This window comes from Dendrobates tinctorius, unplaced genomic scaffold, assembly GCF_039654945.1.
Source record: "Dendrobates tinctorius isolate UK_male_01 unplaced genomic scaffold, ASM3965494v1 ptg000250l, whole genome shotgun sequence".
NCBI lineage: Eukaryota > Metazoa > Chordata > Amphibia > Anura > Dendrobatidae > Dendrobates > Dendrobates tinctorius.
In genome coordinates, this window is record NW_027361917.1 from 60,207,728 (window position 1) to 60,228,601 (window position 20,874).

A 20,874-nucleotide genomic window follows, 5' to 3' on the forward strand; every position below is an offset into this window, starting at 1 on the left:
AAATTTAATTATTCAATTATCGTAAATGATTATTTATTAAATGCATAAAATTTATCAGTTACTACTGTTTGCAAGTAAGCCAATTCAGGAACTGTTTCTGAACTTTCCCATGCAATTTTGTAAATGAATCTGTTCTCATAATGACCACAAGAGTGAAAGAACCCAAACGCAATGAAAAAATGCAAGTAACCAAATTTAGCAAATTGATGCACAAAAGCTACATAAAATCCACAACATCCAAAACACGCCAAATACTCATTGTGGGAACTGATCCTTGATGTCCAAAAAAAGGTTTTCACATTTGCCTTAAGGCTATGTGCCCACAGTAGCGTTTTAAACCTGACACAAATCCTGACTCCTTGCTAAAGAACACGCGTTTTTGATGCGTTTTTTTCCGCGCGTCTTCTGGACCATAGGAAATAGCTAAAAACTCGGACTAAGCCACAAAATTAATGAACATGGTGCGTTTTTAGCCAGTAAGCAATTCCTTAGCAGTAAAAAAACGCATCCATTGGCACAAAAAGGCCAAAAAGAATTAAAATGATTGGGAAGCTTCTTTTAAGCGTTTTTGAAGCGGTATGACCCCTAAAAACACTTCAAAAATGCTACTGTGGGCACCCAGCCTCAAGGAGTTTTTTTTTCATTTTAGCTTTGCAGGAGTGAGAGTCATTGAGCTGGTTGGTTCTAAGTGTGCTGTGCCTCTGCAAGGTCACTGAAAATGGCCAAATCCAGTGATCCAGCAAGCTTCAGAGTAGCACTTTCAAGCTGCACAGCAAAGACCTTCTATGAACTGCGCTCCTTGCCTAGGAGACCGCCCAACACTGACTGGCTAGATTGGCTGGTATATACTGATGGCCAATGGAATTTAAAGTTGTGAGAACAGATAGGATTTTTATTAAAAAGTAAATTGCTAAGTTTCTTGTTTCTGGAACAGTAGGGGTCTAACTGCCAGAATCCCGGTCATACAGATGTTTGAAGTGTGTTTGTCTTATTCAAGAGAATGAGACTGAGCAACAAAACTGAACAAAGCCAAAAATAAAGAAGGGGTTTGTGCTTCACATCCTCCTTAAACAATTGATTGGTATTGGTGGGGAAAGAGTCAGATCCTTTGGTGGACACAAAGAGATCCCTGTGCAAGAACAGTATATGGGCCCTTTGTAGTGCAATAGATCTTCATAATGCACAATTCTACCTGCTTTGGAGGTAGAAATGGGCCTCCTTACCTCTTGGGCCCAATGCGGCTTTACCAATGAAAGTCCAACTATGGTCAGATCTCTACCAATGGAATATTGACAGCACACACTTTTACACATTTAAAGTAGATCAATCTGGCTAAGCTTTTCTTCTAATACTAAAAATTAGCATTTCTATAGTGAAGTTCACAGATCTGCTTTAAAGGGAATCTATCATCTGAATCAGCCAATGGGTGTATGATCACAGTCATGTATGTTTGTCTCTGACTGAGCCTACCGAACAACTAGTCATACAAGCGGGTCCCAGGCGGTTTCTCCCTGCCTACTGCTGGTGACAGGTCTCTGCCTGCCTATGGGTATAGTCAGAGTTTTGTCAATCACTGTCAGCAGGTGGGGAGAAGCTGCCGAGGACCCGCCTGTACAACATGCCACCCATGCAGCTCAGTCCCTGGCGGCTATTAAAAGTATGAGCTTATCTGAAATGCCTCAGTGTTTCAGAGACAAACATACTGTATATGACTGTAATCAATAGCCAGTGGCTGACACACGCTGCTCATGGTTTGGGCAGCATGTGTCAGCTGACAGGTTCCCTTTAAACCAAATTAATGTATGTCCACCGTCAACCTAACCACAAGCCAAAGGGACTTCTGGGCATTGGTATCACAAAGTGCAACTTAAAAATCAGCAGTATTTTATGTTCTTCATTGGTCTACTTATTTGGATATCTAGACTTAATATTGATATCTTGAAGGTAGGTCATTCATGATGATTGTGCTTGAAATTGTTTTAGATCTTGGATCCCATGACAAATCTTTTTTTCCCTGCCTTTAAAAAGAAAATAACCATTGTGAATAGATACCACTTATGTGCACCTGCCAACTGATATAACTATAAGAGGAGGATATTAGCTTTTGGATGACACATTATGGAATAAATAAATTGCGTTCAGTGCACAAAAGATACTTTATGTTCTGCTGGAAAAATATGTGGCAAAAGCTCAGGAATAAATGCACAACACCAAAGTGATAAAGTAATTTTTCATTTTCTGACTGGAACTTACAGTTATTGAGAACTGGCGGAATTTTCTCACTATTGACTATCATGGGAAGGTCGGGACTCGGAGCAGCTTGGTCCGCCGCTATCTCACACATTACACATTCTACTTACGTTTGGTCACTGGAATTTCCCCCTTCCTATTGTCACACCCCTCTATTTAAAACGGCATGTCCAGTTCCCAGTCAAAGGCAACGTTTTTGGTAATGTGTCAATCATATCCGACAACAAACAGTTCCTAGTCTTAGCTGATATGTGGCGGAATAGTGACATACTCTATCTAAGGTGAAAGTAACCGGGGATCTGGAAGTCCTTTTAATTCCTGAATGTAAGCTATCAGAGGCAGGATTTCCTCCCCTGGGGGTTTACTTTTATGTCATATACAGTATGCTGTTGTGTGTTTCCATGAGAATTCTGAAACTTTCCTTTGTCCCGAGTCACACATTGTAATGTAGATGGAAGAAGCTTCAGAATAACTCAGAATTCTTTATCAAGATAAAATAAAATCATTATTTGTAAAATTGTAATCTAAACTTAATGTGTTTATAATCGTTCAGTAAAGCAAAGCATTAGGATTTATATTTATTTCATGGCCCCGGTTCTTTAATTTGAGGACTTCACAGTGAAATCTGATGTTAGTATATCGAATATGAAGTATTTAAAATGAGAAGCGAGCTTTTATTAAATGCGATCAAACTTTATAACTAACGTTCTGTAATAAATACCGTCAGACTGTGGCTGAGCGGGAACAAGGATTGTTTACTTTGCTGCATCCATGTATATTGCTATTAGGGTAAACTACGTGCGTTAGAACATATATGCAAATATAGAATTCAGTGGCACTGTGTAGGGAAGATATTTGTAGACATTGCTCACTGCCTCCAGTTAGCAACCCAATTTCATTTCCTTGTCTTATTGCACACACTTCTTTGAAAAACCTTTAAAGGGAACCTGTCAGTTCCCCATGCCTCCAGAATCAGAAGCAGTTGTGTCTACATATGTAAACTCCCTGCCTAAGTCCCTTTATTACATTATACACATAAACAGATCTTTAGAAAAATGATTTCTAAAGTCCATTTATGATATGTAAATGAGGGCTTTGACTAATGGAGGGGGCGTTAGTGTCCCCAGACTAGTGGTCCCACTTAGATGTTATCACACCCCTGTGGGTGTGATAACATGACTTACAAGCGCCGGCGTCATCGCTAGCGCTGTACTTACATCGCGCATGGACATTGTACACGTCCCGGCTTCCGAGAGGCGCATTGCGCATGACTGGAAGTGCAGAAAACTACCGATCATGTGCAGTGCACCTCTTTGAAGGTGGCATGTGTACACCGGGCTTCAAAAGATAAATGCAGTGAAGGAAAGAAGCCACGCGCATGTGCAAAGTAAGTATAGAGCTAGCAATGATGCTGACACTGATAAGTTATACTATCAAAGCCAGAGGGGCGTGATAACATCTAAATGGGTCCACTAGTGTAGGGATTCTAACGCCCCCTCCACTAGTTAAAGCCCTCATTTACATATCATACAGAGAAATAATTTTTCTAAAGGTCTGTTTATCTGTGTAATGTAATAAAGGGATGGTTAGGCAGGGAATTTACATTTTTAGACACAACTCCTGGTGGTTCTAGGGGCACAGGGGACCTGACAAATTCCCTTTAACCTATAAGCATGGCTTTAGAATATTGAGGAAACCAGAACATGTTAATGAAAGCACAACGCACACATAAACTCTGTGAATGCTGCTGCGGCTGGATTCAAATTTAGAATCCCTGCATTGCTAAATTGTGTTAAAGGGTTATTCCTATTCCCAAAATCTTATCCCAACATGTAGTAGGTATAATAACAATAATATTAGCAAATACCTCCAATTCGTTATGTAATCTAGTTCTTCTGATTCGCTATGTCGCTTACCCCATGTTCAGGGCATTGTAGTAGCTTAGAGATCCATGATTATGACCACTAACAACTAACTAACTGTCACTATTTGAGTGGCCGTAACCATGGATTCCTAAGCTACTACAATGCCCTGCATATGGGGTAATCGACATAGCTAATCAGAAGAACTATACAACATTACTATTAAATACTGGGATATGATCTGGGGATAGGAATACCCCTTTAAATACATATTGTAGATGCTGACTATCCTTAAAATGGTTGCATGAGACTAGAAGAAAGATATTTTATCCTAGAAATTGGCTTATTATCAGGGAATTTAGGGACTGTAAACAATTCAGTAAACATGAACATTTTTAAACTAGATCTGTCGTGGAAACAATTCGTATTCCACCCTCATTATCAGTCCGTGAGATCAGCTCTAAGGGACCGAATTTTAGTCAAGTTCCTACTATATAAAACGTGAGAAAATTATTCACATGAACGAGGCTGCATTGCAATTTCCTGCAGAGCAGTAAGTCAGTTATGGAGAAATTAGGCTGCAGTCTTTCATTTCATTTATTTCCAATGCCTAGACATTCTGTGTTAAAGCCGTTCAAACCAATCTGTGTTCTCAAAGGAGGAAACATTCACTGCAAATTCATTTAATAGACATCCAGTTAAATTAGATGTCGGAGATTAACATACTGATGACTAGTGCATAACATAGATCATCGATATGAGATCGCTAGGGGCCTGACATCCGTCACCTAACGATCAGCTAATATCTGAACCAGCAGTGACCAGATATAAAGAATGTATGGAGCAGAACACTGCAGCTATGTACATCATTCAGTGACCATAGTTTATATCCCATTCACGTGATATGGATAGATAAGTCAATCCCTTGTCTGGGACTAAAGGTACTGTCACACTTAGCGATGTACCAGCGATCTCGACCAGCGATATGACGCGGTCAGGATCGCTGGTACATCGCTAAGTGGTCGCTAGTGAGCTGCCACACAGGCAGATCTCACCAGCGACATCGCTGGGGACGGGGGTCGCTACTTACCTGTCACACCAGGCGATCCTGACGTCCTCCCGCCCGGCTCCACGCGTCGCTCGTCCTCACAGCAGGAAGCACCGCAGGAATCAGACGACGAGAAACAGTCCTGAACGTTCTCGCGCGATCAGCGATAACCAGCGGGGGAGCGGGTTGTAGGTAAGTATCAGACACAGAGATATCGCTAGCAATATCGCTATAACGTCAATAGTTATAGCGATATTGCTAGCGATATCTCTTAGTGTGACATGCCCTTAACATACACAACAGTTAGCGACCATACACATTAGATATTGGCTGATAGCTATCTAGCCTTACTCCCTCCATACTCCTCCCTGCTTGGCCGAGCTCTCCAGTGTTCTCTGTGAGAGAGTCACTGTCAGACTCTTCAGGAAGTAGTTTCTCCAAGAAAAAAAAATGATCACCTGTTGAAATTAAACAGGCCGTATTCCTCTCTCTGTTAGGGAGAGTCAGTTGGCCCTCAAAGTTACGTATTAGATTGTCATGCCGAACAAGTCATAATCTGTAACAGATCATTGCCAGTGGAAAGCTGACAGGACTTCTACGGACAGGCTGTGCACTAGTCACTTTTTCTACCGTGTTCCAGCTGAACTCTGCCTTCAACAGGGATCTGGACTTATCCAATGCTTGACTCCACAGAATGGCTGCTGGCCGGTGGAGCGGGCTGGCAGATGGTGTTCAGAAAGACAGGTCAGTACCAAGAAGTCAAGATAGGACTAAATCATAGTTAAAACACAAGTCCAAGATCAGTAATGGGAATCAAACAAGCTGAGCAGGAGCAGAGTAACAAGAGTGAGCTAACGGAAGAAAAACTGACAAGGAACAGAATGCTCGGGTTTCATTTGGGAAGGACTCTTCCCATGGCTCCCAGCAGATACCTATTAACAAGAGAATAATCAGCTCACTGCAGATACTCATGTAGTAGATGGAGTCCCAGCAATACTAGGATTTGACCAAAACACGTTGGCGTCGCCCGTAGGCATCCACAGTATTCGTGTGGTGCTGTCTGGCAATAGGAGAATAGATGGTAGAAGCATCATCAGACAAAAAGCTGCAAAGAAGATGTCATTTCTGTGTTGCGTGCTCAACAGTACACAATGTTACATGTACATCACAACTCAGCTCTGCTTCTTTCATAAACTAAGCCCTAGACACCATCCGTAAAAAAATACTCCACCTGCTTACGTCTAAGAATTTTTTATTTATGACTGCTATTTGGACTTGTTTTTGGGGCGGATTCCATAAATAACAAGCTGTCACACAAAAGAAGACCTTAGGCAATTTTTGTCCTAGACAAAAGAAAGTTTTACAGTCATCTTGTTCATTCAGTTTATTAACAATGCTGTGTACTGAATGTTCTGGTTCTGCTAAAAGCCTTAAACTTTTCTGGGAAAAATAATCCTCTTTGCACATATTTTTATGGTGCAAGTTATTGATCTCCATAACGATAGTATTCCAGTGTTAGCGTATCAACTCAACGATCGTAACGTCTGGAAACCCGACACAGACATAAAATAAGCAGTTTACCCTCCAAAAATAAAAGTGAGATACAAAAAACTCTTACCGGAGCGCTGGACGCAGGCAATATAAACAGCAATAAAATAGAGCATATGCTGCATCTTCCTTTTCCAGTGATTACACCACATTCCACTTAAGGGGGGTGTCCTGTAAAACAAGAAAGGGACCATTTATAGAACTTTTCTCTCCCCAGAATCGGACGTCTCTTCTTTAGTTAATGAAGTGTTTATGAAGTATTAACATTCTGACAGCTACTGCTCACTCACATCTGTGATACTATTCATGATGCTGAAAGTGATATTTGTATTGCACACATTGCTTACGGAGGCTTCACGATGTGCAACAGTTACTCTGCGGGGCAAAATAATGTATAAAAGCGGAAAAAGATCTGTTGTATCTACATTAATGAACTCTGTATTTAGTGTCATGGACCAGTGATATAGACAAATAGTATAGCTTACATACAGGTTTTCTTACAATCAGAGCTATAATGAGCAAAATGGATAAACCTGACACAGAAATAATTATATTATTACTAGAATAAGATCTTTAAAAGATATTTGTTCATTTATCAGCACAATTTTTCATATTTCTTCTATAAATCGAAAACAAAAATGAAGCAATTTTGGAAATATTTTATCATTTTGTCTAAACAGCTTCAATTAAGAGATAGAAACCATTAGATTAATCTGATCCTGCCGTTATGTGTTACTACTCCTCATTGTCTGTCTGCCTCCTCTTCTTCTTATCTTTGTTTTGCAGGGTTGGCATCCACAAGTAGTAGCATCCACAAACCAGTAGGATATGTTTTCAAAGTTTTTTCATTTTTATTTTTTATTTTTCTGCATTGGAACAGTAAAACGTGCAAACAGTCTAAAATAAGTCTAGAAAGTAACATTGAAAAGTGAGCTTGGGCTGTGCTGGCTTTCCTACTAAAGATATAAAATTCAGGGTGTGTATCGCACGCCTAGTCTCCGTTGATGAACTCCGAACACAAACTTCTCTGGAAAGTCCGTTTTAGTGTTCAGAGTTCCAGGCAAAGGAGAGTCAAAGGGGGAATTTTACAAAATGAAAGTTTGAGTTCCCATTGACTTTTATGCAGTTCCGGTTCTGGGTAAAGTTCAGGTAGAGTTCTCATACCCAAACCGAACTTTGGACTAAAGTTCAGTCGAACCCGGACTTCCATGTTCACTCATGCCGATATACAACATGTGATGTGTAAAATCATGCAGTGCAATTAAAAATGAGCACAGTCTCAATATTGATGTCATATCCATGCCTGTAGGGTTATACTATGAGTCAGTCCACATAAATACACATATAATGGGACAGGACTGGCAAGGCTATAGAAACCAAGGAATCACTGACTTAGCTGTCCACCTAGGTCATGTATTCCTTTAAAATAAGTTGATTCCGCCACATTGGAGTCTTAAGCCAGGGTCACACTTGCGTGTGCAATGCAAGAAACTCACGTGATTCTGCATCAATACCCGGCACTGCCACTGGCGGTTCGGACCGAAGCATTCAGCTGCATAGAAATACATGCAGTCGCATACTCCGGTCCCGAGTGCCAGTGACAGTGCTGGGTATTGATACGAGAGACTCCTGCGAGTTTCTGGCATTGCACTCACAAGTGTGACCCCGGCCTAAAGGTCCTCATTTTTTTATGGTTATAGAATCCACAATGTCCAGCCACAAGCACCAATGCTCAGGACATAACATGATTTAAAGAAATGATACACCTGACCTTTTGGAGTAGTTAATGGTATTTTTTTCATGAGACTACAAATGTCTTGAGGTTACTGCTTTGCTTTAAAGATATTTAGGTCAGAGCTTGATTAGTGTTTTCCTTCAAGCTACGGAACTATGAACGTCAACCATTGTAGAAAAGTTTTCTGTGACATTATGGTTATATGTCAGGATGCCATCTGTAAGGGTCTGTTCATCCTAATTATCCCCAAACCAAATGGGTGACGGCACTCAGGATTTCCACAATCACAAAACCATTCGTGAAACACTCACTGTCATTTTCAACTAACTCTGCTATAGTACGAGCAAACTTAAAAACATTTGTAAAGTACTATTTGGACAAAAGCAATGAGACACACGTTTTAATTAAAGAATTTAGGTTTTTCATTTAGTCTCATTGCCAAAGTAATATAAATCAAGCACCTAGACAGCAGCCTTTACAAACATTTGTGAAAGAATGGGTTCTTCTAAGAGTCCACTGAATTATTGTGATATTGTTATAGAATTCCAGCATTGTAAAATGTCAGTTTGTAAAATTGCTACCCTCCTAAATATTCCACCATCATATATCAGTGGTATTATTGAAAAGTATCATTAAAAAAAAAACATTTAGGAACCTCATTATCTCAGCTTCAAAGTGGCAGACCATGTTAAATTAGAAAGCAGGGATGCCGAGAGCTGAAGAACACAGTGTGTAAATGTCTCAGATGTTCTGCTTACTCAATAACTGCTGAGTTCCAAACCTTTTCCAGCATTACCATTAGCGCAAAAAAAAAATCATGGCATGGGTTTCTATGGCTGAACATCAGCATTTATGCCGTATATCACCAAGCACAATGTTGTATAGCATGGTGCAAAGCACTAGACTCTGGAGGAGATGAAATTTGTTTATCTGACCTTTCTATCTAGCAGTCTGATGAATGAGTCTGAGTGTAGTGAACGCCATGAAAACGTACGTTACCTGCCTGACTGCATTGTGACAACTGTATAATTTAGTGGAGGAGGGATAATCATATAGGGTTGTTTTTCAGTCGTTGAATGAGGACTTAGATCCGGTGAAGGGAAATCTTAATGATTCAGAGTATCAAGATATTTTGGAAAATTTTATGCTTCCAACTGTGGGAAGAGTTTGGGGAAGGCCCTTTTCTGTTCCAGAATGGCTGTGCCCCAGTGCACAAGGCAAAGTCCATAAAAGAATGTTGTGGAAGAATTTGGATGACCCTTGCAAGGCCCTGAACTCAACCACATCGAACACCTTTGAGATTAACTAGTCTTGCAAGTGAGGCCTTCTTGTCCATCATCTAATAGTGTTCTAGATGTATGTGCACAATTTCCCACAGACACCTTACAAAGTCTTGTAGATAACCTTCCCAAAAGAGTGGTATCTGTACTAGCTGTAAAAGGCGGAACGGCTCCATATTAATGTCTATGGATTTAGAACAGGATGACAAAAAATGCGATGTGTAGGTATCCTAATACTTTTGCCAACCATGTGACTTCTCAGAGAAATATGATTCTTCTCCATGAACTGATCATTTACTCAAGACAGGCTGCCAGCTCAGTGAGGAATCAGATTACAGCTGCTTTTTAAAGTCTATGTAGAGAGAAATGGGGAAAAGAAGAGGGGATGGAAGAGAGACAGGGGTAGGAAAACACACAAAGAAGAGCACAGAGCTAGTAAGTATTATATCCCACCAGTGCTGGATTCACAGCTGCACTGCTCCTTAATGCCCTATAGAGAGCTCCACCCTGATGCTGCTTCTAAACATGCGATACATAGAGGCAGGGTAGCAGGTATGCCTCATATCTCTGTGTACTGTGTATAAAAGGCATCATTACAGATAGTCTTCACCTACAAACTCATAGACAACTCACATTTACAGAAAGAGTCTTCAGTTGGGAACACAGGTGTAAAAACGGTACATCATGCAATGATTAGAAATATTGTAATTCCTCCAGTAGACACTACTGTTATGAATAGGTCACCGAGGAGGATGGCAGGAATAGGCTAGGCCACCAGGAAACCAGAAAGGTTGGTAACTTAGCGGATTGCAGACCCCTTATCCTAACAACACAACTAACAGTAGCCGTGGGGCATACCTACGATGCCCTAGATGCCTCGGCACAGCCAGAGAACTAATTAAGCCTAAAGCAAGAAAGGTGAAATCTAAACTGCCCCAGAGTAGAACCCCAAAGAAATAGATAGCCCCCAACCATATATTGTCGGTGAGACAAGATGAGGCACAAACACAGGCAGAAAATAGACTGAGCAAATGATGGGGCCCAAACTGTCTAGATAGGATAGGAAAGGAAAGACGCTGTCTGCAATCACGGAAAAAACCCTAAAAAATCCAACACGTCTGATGTACAAAAAACACTGAGGTCTCATGACCTCTCCCCCACTATATCAGCATTATGGTGTGAACTGGCAGCAAAGCAAAAGAGAGTAATATGACAGGGGACTGAACAAACTGACACAAGCTGTAACATATGGAGCGGGGTCCAGCACTTCCCCAGCAGGGAGCACGCTGAACCCTCACAGCAAAGCAAAAAGAGGCAAAACCAGATCATATGCAAAGGATTAGCAAATGAACAACTTAACTGAAAAATGCAGGATCAAGCAGGAGACAGCAGACCTCAAAATGCACAGGAAGAAACAAATCACCAGCAGCAACTGAGGGAATCCTGCTCACTTATATCCTCCCAGTCAGTAACCCCTGACTTCCAATCATCATAGTCAGGTGGCAGACTTCTGTCAACCCGGCCAGCTCCACTACCCGCAGTAACCACCAGAGGGAGCCCCGACTCAGAAGTCAGATCAAGAGAATTCACAACACACTACAGCTTATTCTTAAAAGTAATCTGAAATTACAGGTACTTTTTAAATAATAATTTTTACACAATGAGTATTGTCATTAAATAACCAAAAGGTACTGGAAAATCTGAAACTGTACAAAAACGCATTCATAATAGAGTACAATATAAATCACCACTACATCATTAAAAGGTAGACAGGTTACCTACAACAACATGTTCTAAATGGCAATTTACGTCTACATGACTGCTCATTATATGAGGGATGACTTGTAAAATCAACTTTTGCATTTTACTATTAAAGTAATTGTTCACTTTAGCATAAATCTGCCTGATCAATGTAAAACGTGAAGTTTGGTAACTTTCTGCCGTACTTCTGTATTTCAGGTCCTCATCATCTTTAAGAAATTGCTTGTTCTCAGTGAAGGGCAAAATTGAGACAGTAAACCTGCTCAGACTTATACTCTCTCCTAGCTGGTATTTTGCTACAATTGTATCCAGTCTAGCCAAATCTCATCTTTCTCTAAACTCTCCATTCTGTGCCCAAACCCAACAGAATCTGCAAGTTTTCTGCCAGAAATCATTGTGAACAGAACATTTCATGCTTTGCGAAATATCCACATGAAATTATAAGATTTCATAAATCACAAAATATTCATTATTGCCATGGATTTAATCCAATTAACCCCATTATACACTGCTCAAAAAATAAAGGGAACACTTAAACAACAGAATATAACTCCAAGTAAATCAAACTTCTGTGAAATCAAACTGTCCACTTAGGACGCAACATTGGTTGACAATCAATTTCACATGCTGTTGCGCAAATGAAATAGACAACAGATGGAAAATATTAGCAATTATCAAGACACCCTCCACAAAGGAGTGGTTCTGCAGGTGGGGACCACAGACCACATCTTAGTACCAATGCTTTCTGGCTGATGTTTTGGTCACTTTTGAATGTTGGTTGTGCTTTCACACTCGTGGTAGCATGAGACGGACTCTACAACCCACACAAGTGGCTCAGGAAGTGCAGCTCATCCAGGATGGCACATCAATGCGAGCTGTGGCAAGAAGGTTTGCTGTGTCTGTCAGTGTAGTGTCCAGAGGCTGTAGGTGCTACCAGAAGACAGGCCAGTACACCAGGAGATATGGAGGGGCCGTAGAAGGGCAACAACCCAGCAGCAGGACCGCTACCTCAGCCTTTCTGCAAGGAGGAACAGGAGTAGCACTGCCAGAGCCCTGCAAAATGACCTCCAACAGACCACAAATGTGCATGTGTCTACACAAACAGAAACTGACTCCACGAGGATGGTCCGAGTGCCCGATGTCCAAAGATGGGGGTTGTGCTTAAAACCCAACAATGTGCAGGATGCTTGGCATTTACCACAGAACACCAGGATTGGCAAATTCACCACTGGCACCCTGTGCTCTTCCCAGATGAAAGCAGGTTCACACTGAGCACATGTGACAGACATGACAGAATCTGGAGATACCGTGGAGAGCGATCTGCTGCTTGCAACATCCTTCAGCATGACCGGTTTGGCAGTGAGTCAGTAATGGTGTGGGGTGGCATTTCTTTGGAGGGCCGCAAGGTGTTGGGCTGTGAGCACAACCCCCATCTGTGGATGTCGAGCACGCAGACCATCCTCATGTAGTCGGTTTCTAACCGTTTGTGCAGACACATGCACATTTCTTGCCTGCTGGAGCTCATTTTGCAGGGCTCTGGCAGTGCTCCTCCTGTTCCTCCTTGCACTAAGGCTGAGGTAGCGGTCCTGCTGCTGGGTTGCTGCCCTCCTATGGCCCCCTCCACGTCTCCTGGTGTACTGGCCTGTCTCCTAGTAGCGCCTCCAGCCTCTGGACACTACACTGACACAGCTCGCATTGATGTGCCATCCTGGATGAGCTGCACTACCTGAGCCACTTGTGTGGGTTGTAGAGTCCGTCTCATGCCACCACAAGTGTGAAACCACAGCCAGCATTCAAAAATGACCAAATCATCAGCCAGAAAGCGTTGGTACTAGATGTGGTCTGAGGTCCCCACCTACAGAACCACTCTTTTATTGAGGGTGTCTTGATAATTGCCAATAATTTCCATCTGTTATCTATTTCATTTGCACAACAGCATGTGAAATTGATTGTCAATCAGTGTTGCTTCCTAAGTGGACAGATTGATTTCACAGAAGTTTGATTTACTTGGAGTTATTCTTTGTTGTTTAAGTGTTCCCTTAATTTTTTTGAGCAGTGTATTTTAATGCTGATCATCAACATACACATCCTGATGTCATTTCACAGCATAAATAAAAGTTTCAGCTGCGACTTTCCCCCTTTGAAAATCATAGCAAATTAATAACGCAGTCAACGGGCATTGTTAGGAAAGTAATGAAACAAACATATTATGGTCAAAGTTACTAGCAGAGTACAGTGCGGCCATTCACCCTGGGTGTACAGAAACCTTCCTTTCTTTGCCGGCATGACAGTACTGCCAAGTGCCAAAGCAGATTAGACAGCTAGTGCATCTTTCTATCATACGGTTGGCACTCGCTCTCATGACGCAACATATAATAGATTCTTAAGCGGGAAACAGTACGTGCTATTCACTTGTATGGCAAGGCTAGAACTGTGAAGCTTCAATGAAAGGAGTTATACATCCTTAGTCTTTAGCAGTGCCAACCAAGCTGACAGTCTTGCATGCTGCGTTAAACCCAAACCATTTGAAGACCATTTATTTTTAGGAAGCAAAATCTCAAGTTTTCGAACATCTTTCTTAAAGTCAACAGGCAGCAACGATCTAACAAAATAGCAACTTTGTACAAAGAGAAGGCTGGTAGTGCAATAAGAGACTGCGCTGCTGTGGTAGAATTCAAGGTATCTTTATTGCCAACGCGTTTCCTGAGCCCTGATGAAGTGAGCTGGGACTGGCTCAGGAAACGCGTTGGCAATAAAAATACCTTGAATTCTACCACAGCAGCGCAGTCTCTTATTGCACTACCAGCCTTCTCTTTGTACCAAGTCCTTGGACCTTGTGCAGACTGCTGCAGCTGTTTTATGCGATTATAGGTGTTGTGACTCTCACAACCCTATCAGGTGAGCCTAACACTTGCTGTGCACTCATCTACTTTCCATACAGACCTACGCATTGGAAGCGCCCTGTCTCCCCTTTTTCTTAAAATAGCAACTTTATCACACTTCAAAACACTTTACCAAATCTCAACTGCTAACATGCAAAATGGGGACCCCGCCAGCACCTTAAAGTCTAGAATTCTGCAGGGACCAAGTGATGTAAAAATGCTACTGGCGATGGTCTCATGTGGCTTCTTGCCCAGGGCATGGAGAGGCCAGTAACAGAAAATCAACTAAGAACTGCGGTAAATTGGTTACATCAATAATTCCGTTCATTTACATTTTTTCTGCATTCAATGAATATTACACAAAATCAAGAATATTAACCCCTACCGGACGTGACCTTTTTTTGGTTTTTGAATTTACGTTTTTGCCTCCCTTTCTTTCAAGTGTAATCACTTTTGTATTTTGCCATCAACATAGAAACACGAGCCTTGACGTTTGCTGTAGAAGTTGTAGGTTTGAATGACACCATTCATGTTACCATGTTATGTGTTAAAAAAAAAAAAAAAGTACGGTGAGATTTTGAGAAAAAATGACAATTCCATCTTTGTTTTTGGTAACATGATCCCTCGGGTCCGTACGATCGCAGCAATTCCAAACTAGTTGTCCAGTTATATTAGATTTCAGTGGTTAAAAAAAATGTCAGAACTTTGTAAAAACATGATTTGATTTGTATAGCAATTTTCTGAGACCTGGATCTATTTTATTTTGTCATCAAAGGGTTTCTTTTCTGCTTGGCAAGCTGATTTTGGGGTACATATGACTTTTTTATTGCATTTTTAGCAGAGATACAAGGAATGAAAAACAGTCAATGTGGCGTTTCCGTATTTTTATTTTATTTTGTTTTCAATGTTTAACATATGGTTAAATAATTGAGATTGGACTTTTCTGGATGTTGCAATATTAAATATGTTTTATTTCTATTTTTTTACCTTTTTTGTATTAGGAAAAGGAGAAGGTGTGATTAAAACTTTTATTTTTTTATTTTTTTAATGATTGGTTGCTTGAATTGATGTCCTACCTGATTGCTCTAGTTAAATACAACTTTCAGACGTTGACAGCAGCATTTAAGTGGTTAAACAGCAGTGACCAGACCTAGCTCTGATTGCTGCTGTTGGCTGTATAAGGCCAGGGTCACACAAGCGTATGTTCTCTCGTGCGCGAGAATCGCGCCAATTATGACAGAGTTTGGTCCCGGTGTCACCTTAGTGTGATCTGATTCTCTCACATGGGCTTGGAAGATGAGAAATTATTTTCTCCATCTTCTCCACTGCTTGGGTCCGCAGTAATCAGACTGCGCTCAGATGATATCTGAGTGCAGTCTGATGTTTTCACACACACCTATAGACTTGAATGGGTGAATGCAATCCGAATATTTGATGCAGATCTTAGCTACACCATAGAATAACACTGGTCCTAGTGCTATGCAATAAAACATCAGATCTCACTCGCTGTGTTATACGCTTGTTGTGAGCGAGCCCTAACACATCCCACATCCAGCACTGTCTAGGGTGCGAGCTCAGCTCCTAAAACCAGTCCATACACCTTCACTAGACATGACCTGTGCCTGGCAGAAAGGAGTTAACAACATATTTCTAAAAAATGTGAATGGTATCTATTGCTTGCATTTCCTTTTTTGATCCAAACCCAGCAACCGGGTTTTACATGAAAGTCTATAGTGATACATAAAATGCACATCGTACAAAGCATATTAACCAGACATATTATGTGTATGGTGTTTTTCGGTTATTTTTCATGCAGGCTGTTATAGGAAAACCACATGAACAAACGTTCAGAATTTTGTAATGCTTGAACTCTATGGCTTTTTTTGTGCAAGCAGGAAAAAACTGTGAAACGAAGGGTGTGGTAATGAGGCCTAGGGGTCTAATACATTGATTAATAAGATTTATTTATGATGTCTAAGGTATGCCGTATGGAGGCAAACCATCTCCATGTGATCTATTAGGATTTACGAACATCACTACGGGGCCCCCAGTTTGAACCTTATTGCTGAGCTGCTACAAAAGGCGATTCTCTTGCTATCAATGTATCGTGTGTAATATTACATATTCTAGGAGGTGACTAAATCTACGGGAAGCAATTCAAGGCAGTCTGTACCAAACTAAGGCTTATGGGTCATACCAATCTGGCCTGTGTAAGGGCAGCTTCAGATCTGTCGAGGCTTCAAGAAATAAGGGACCGGTGTATTTATTATGAGAGCACTCCCCCGTTCTCCACACTTTCACCCCACCACTCTTTACCATATGAGTATACACAGCAGCCTATCAATCAGTTTCAGCGGGTGCACAGATAGAATAACCCCATTGTCATTCATTCATTGTCAGTCTATTCCATGCAAAATCTACACAAAATATGAACCGGTTAAGGATTGGTGACTCCTCAGTCGCTGCCACCCCACTGCCCCAAAGCTCTCTAACCCTCAGTGGTCCTGTACCATCTAATGTGACCATTAGAGCTATTGATTGGCCTTAGCCGTGATGACAAGGTGGGCAGCATGAGACTGCTGACCCCAGTGATTAACTGCAGTGGTCATATCGGTTGATGACGCATGACCGCTGCAGGAAAGTAAACGGAGATTGGCGGAAAGAACAGAGAAGCGGGTCTGAAGCCATGGCATTTCTTAGGCAAATAATGAGTATGTAAATAAGTTTGTTGGATACGGTAGCCAAATAACTGGGGGTTTATGTTGCAAACCCTATGACGACATCACAAAATAACATCGGTGGCAAAGATTAATCTACCGCTGAGAAAATGAGGTCCGCTTACCCACAGACCTATATAAAATCATAGATAGCAGATGAGTTGTGCCAATTAACAATTTCAGCCCTGCTGTTTCTGGATAAATAGTTTACTTCTGTGTATTATTATATACTCATGCTTTTGTTGTTGTTCGTGTTGTTGTTGTTGTTTCCAACTCAGCCAAGATCAAAAAAACATGTATGGGACATAAGAGGATTGAATGCCAGAGCAGACGGCCATAGAAATATACCTTATACTTCTACATAAGCTATGACTATAGAGGTTTATTATTGTGTTATTAGGAAATGCAAAGAATCTTCCCCGATACTTCTCTACTAGGCATGAAGCAATTCTGTACAGTGGCCACAATAAAGGGATACCGGCACCGGCTATCCCCAAAGTATTTAGTTCCTCACTAAAGTATAAATCTATTGCAAATCTAAGTAAGTCTATAAAACTTAGTGTTGAGTATTCTGCTGTTCTATACCATAAGATGCATAGCTAGACTCACCAGCCATCTCAATACATAGAGAGCAATATCAGTAATAGCCAATTGGGGACCAAACTGACAATGAAAAGGTAGCACCTGTATAATAGTGAGCTAGCACAGATTTCCAGTGGACTGATCACTAAGATATGAACTTACAACTATGGTGACTGTCATACATATAGACACCGTGCCATGTTATGTTGGCCATTGCAGCAAAAAAACAGTTTTGTGGTTGGATACTTGGAGCAGAATCCGGAAACAAAAGACTATAAAGTATTATAAGGATTCATTTTTTAGGATGCAGACTTGGTAAAATGCAGCATCGAATATTGACTAACAAACATAAAAGTTACAAGTAAGTGAGAAAACTTGAAAATTGTATCTATTCCTAGAATAATTACAAACACATTCAACAAATATTCCTAATTCTAGAATTGTAGACATTGTAATATTACATGTCAGTAGTTTGGTTATTGGTAGATTTTAGGCTGTAACATAGACGCTGGTAGAGCTACAGAATGATCATCATGTCTAGGGCCACATTTAATGGCTGTAAAGGACGATGATCTCTCCTTCATTGCTTAGAGCGTCATATTGTAAAAATTCAGAAAATGACACACTATACAGCTACTACATGAACAATCTAATTAATGTGATGATATCGTCAGTACTCATACATTATCGTTACTATGCATCACTACCAGGTGATCTGTAATATCCAGGACATTCATTGCAACATTCTATATCTTTATGTAGCAGAAATAGGAATGTAGTCATTTATTAACTTTGCCACAAAGTTAAAGCCCTATTCAAACCAGATGTTGCCATCCGTCTGAAAAAAATGGATATATCTACTTTTGATATCTAATTAACTTGGATTAATTTAATTTTTATTAGAAAGTCTATTCTTAATTTCTAATTAATCTTTTCTAAAATCTCTTTTAATGTCTTAGAAAGCACACCACATAGAAAATAGCACTAATTACTGCACGAAGTCAATTAATACATCAAAAACTAAATAAAATCAAATACAACTGTATACACAGGTACCATGAATTTACTCAACAAGGCACAGAAGAACATTCTGTAAAGTCATGAACTTTAATAAGTTTTGCCCTAATATTAGTATGTCCTATGAAATAACCTGAACCTTGAGTCCACATTTCCACAAACATTAGGTGAATTCCATCTACAACTTATTATTATTACTCTTTGCTCCAGCTAGAAAAGTCTCACAACGCTCAAGCATCCAAGAATAATTCCTTCCTCCCGACTGAAAAATATGTCAATATTTGATCTGGATTGTATTCACAGCCAGAAAATGAGGAGTATTTTAATAAATTGAATTTACTGCCTAATACCAAAAGCTTCCTGCTAATATCCAACCTGCAACTAGTGTTCAATAACAGCATGCACAAGCCTTCACATGCACAGAAAAGCTGTGAAGGAAGAGGTGTCTAGTGCTAGTGCTTATACCCTCAGGGACATCAAGTTGGAACATTTCTAATAAAACTGGCATAATATCTGCAAAAGAAAAAATACTATACATATTAGTTACACAGAAAGATAGCTAGATAAGTAGATAAAGTTTTTTTCCTGAGTTGCCACCATGATCTGGTGGTGCTTCACCATATCTGGTGCCAGGCAGGTTGCCTCTGACTGTGTGTTCTCCTAGTGCTCCAAAAATACTTACATTGTGGTGTAGATTTCCAAGTAGTCCTTATTCCACAAAGTGCAGCATGTTACTCCTAGAGAAGTTTCCTTGAAACCTGCTGGGCTTGAGCTAGATATTCCTCAGCCTCCTTGTCAATCATGCGAAGTGGACAGAGAGAGAGGGAGCTTATGCCTTGTGGTGTGTGACCAGGGTAGTCCCAGTGGAGATGTCTGCGGTGGCCAGCTGTGGACGGTAGTGGTGTGTCTTCTCCTCCAGCTTGTACGTAGGCAGCAGTCCTCAGCTCTGCTCTCTGACTCTCGGTGCTGCAGGATCTCAGAACAAGTGTAGCTCAGTTTCACATTACAGCTCTTGGATTGCAAAAGTAAAACCTGCTTCTGTCTCGGGCTGACTCAACTGCAGAGCCAGGAATGAATGAATGAAGAGGTGTATTCCAGGTTCCTTATCTATGTAAAGGTCCCCAAAACTTAGATCAACCAAGCAGAACAGGGTGGGAAGTTCTTCTGAGCTGTTCTCAGATGCTGGCCAACTCTGTTCTTGGGTCCAGAGAGACTTTTTTTTCTTTGGGACTATATGACACTCCTCTGTTCCCTTATCTTTTCCTCCTGACCTCTTTCTTTTGCATTGTTTATTATGACAATCTTTCAGTGGGCTGATTAGGTTTCTTCTACAGTGTCTGCTTTTCTTCACAGTCACTGGCTGTCGGCACTTTCCAATTTCATCCTCTTTCAGCTTCTCTCAAGTCTCTTCTCACAGTGCTTTCCTTCAGGTTTTCAGAGCACTGCTTGTGTCAGTCCTCCAGGTGCTGGAGCTTCTGGCTGCTCATAACCTGTTGCTCAGGCTTCCTCCCATGTTTTTACTGTCTTTTTACTCTGTGTATGGTGGAGAGGGCTGCTGCGGAGACTTTTCCAAAGAGACTCTATTCAGCACAGCCCCACCCTAACTTGTAACCCCTGCCACAGCATTTATCCCAGCACTACACCATGCACCTCGTACAGCCTGTAGCATTTCGGTCACTTCTGTCCTTAAATAGTGCTATCATTCATTATAAAGATAAGTGTTTTCTGTGAATTTCTTCTTGAGGTTCGTCTGCACCACATTTTTGGTATTATAGTTACAATAAATTTACACCATTCTTTTATAATCTATTTCTGACTTTTAAAACTTTTCTCATTGGAGAAATATTGTATATTTGGAATATTAAATAATCATTGGCGTATTTTTTAATTTTTCTTAGCTATACAATATTTTTGGATGTCTTATTAAGAAATCTTTTATGAAAATACCTTATAAGTATACAGGAACACAAAGATTTTTGATTAGGGATGAGCGGACCCATGGAAGTTCAGGTTCTGGTACCTGACCCAAACTTTGTTTCAAGGGACATTTCAGGTACCAGAACTGTATCCTAACTTGAACTGGAACCTGTACCCCTTTGAAAACAATGAGAACCCAAACATGTGAGCTGGAAAATTATGAGGTTGTGGTGAGATTTTGACTCTGGTGTTTTCACTGCACAAAAAAAGGTAGC

At 40.7% G+C, this 20,874-nt stretch overlaps 1 protein-coding gene across 5 annotated transcripts in view; it reads right to left on the minus strand.

Annotated features, from left to right (window-relative positions):
- The window catches only part of ADGRG6 (adhesion G protein-coupled receptor G6), a 233,546-nt gene extending 213,286 nt beyond the window's left edge, over positions 1-20,260 (minus strand). For 3 of the 5 annotated variants that reach the window (XM_073557709.1, XM_073557708.1, XM_073557706.1), the window contains exons 1-2: positions 19,365-20,259; positions 6,779-6,879 (exon numbers count right to left, since the gene is read on the minus strand). In XM_073557709.1, coding sequence (XP_073413810.1) covers positions 6,779-6,879; positions 19,365-19,366 — 103 coding nt within the window. In that variant the 5' untranslated portion in view covers positions 19,367-20,259. Of the gene's footprint in view, positions 1-6,778; positions 6,880-19,364 lie in introns of all 5 variants that reach the window. The other 2 variants (XM_073557710.1, XM_073557707.1) reach the window with 2 other exon arrangements.
- Positions 20,261-20,874: the final 614 nt, after the last annotated feature.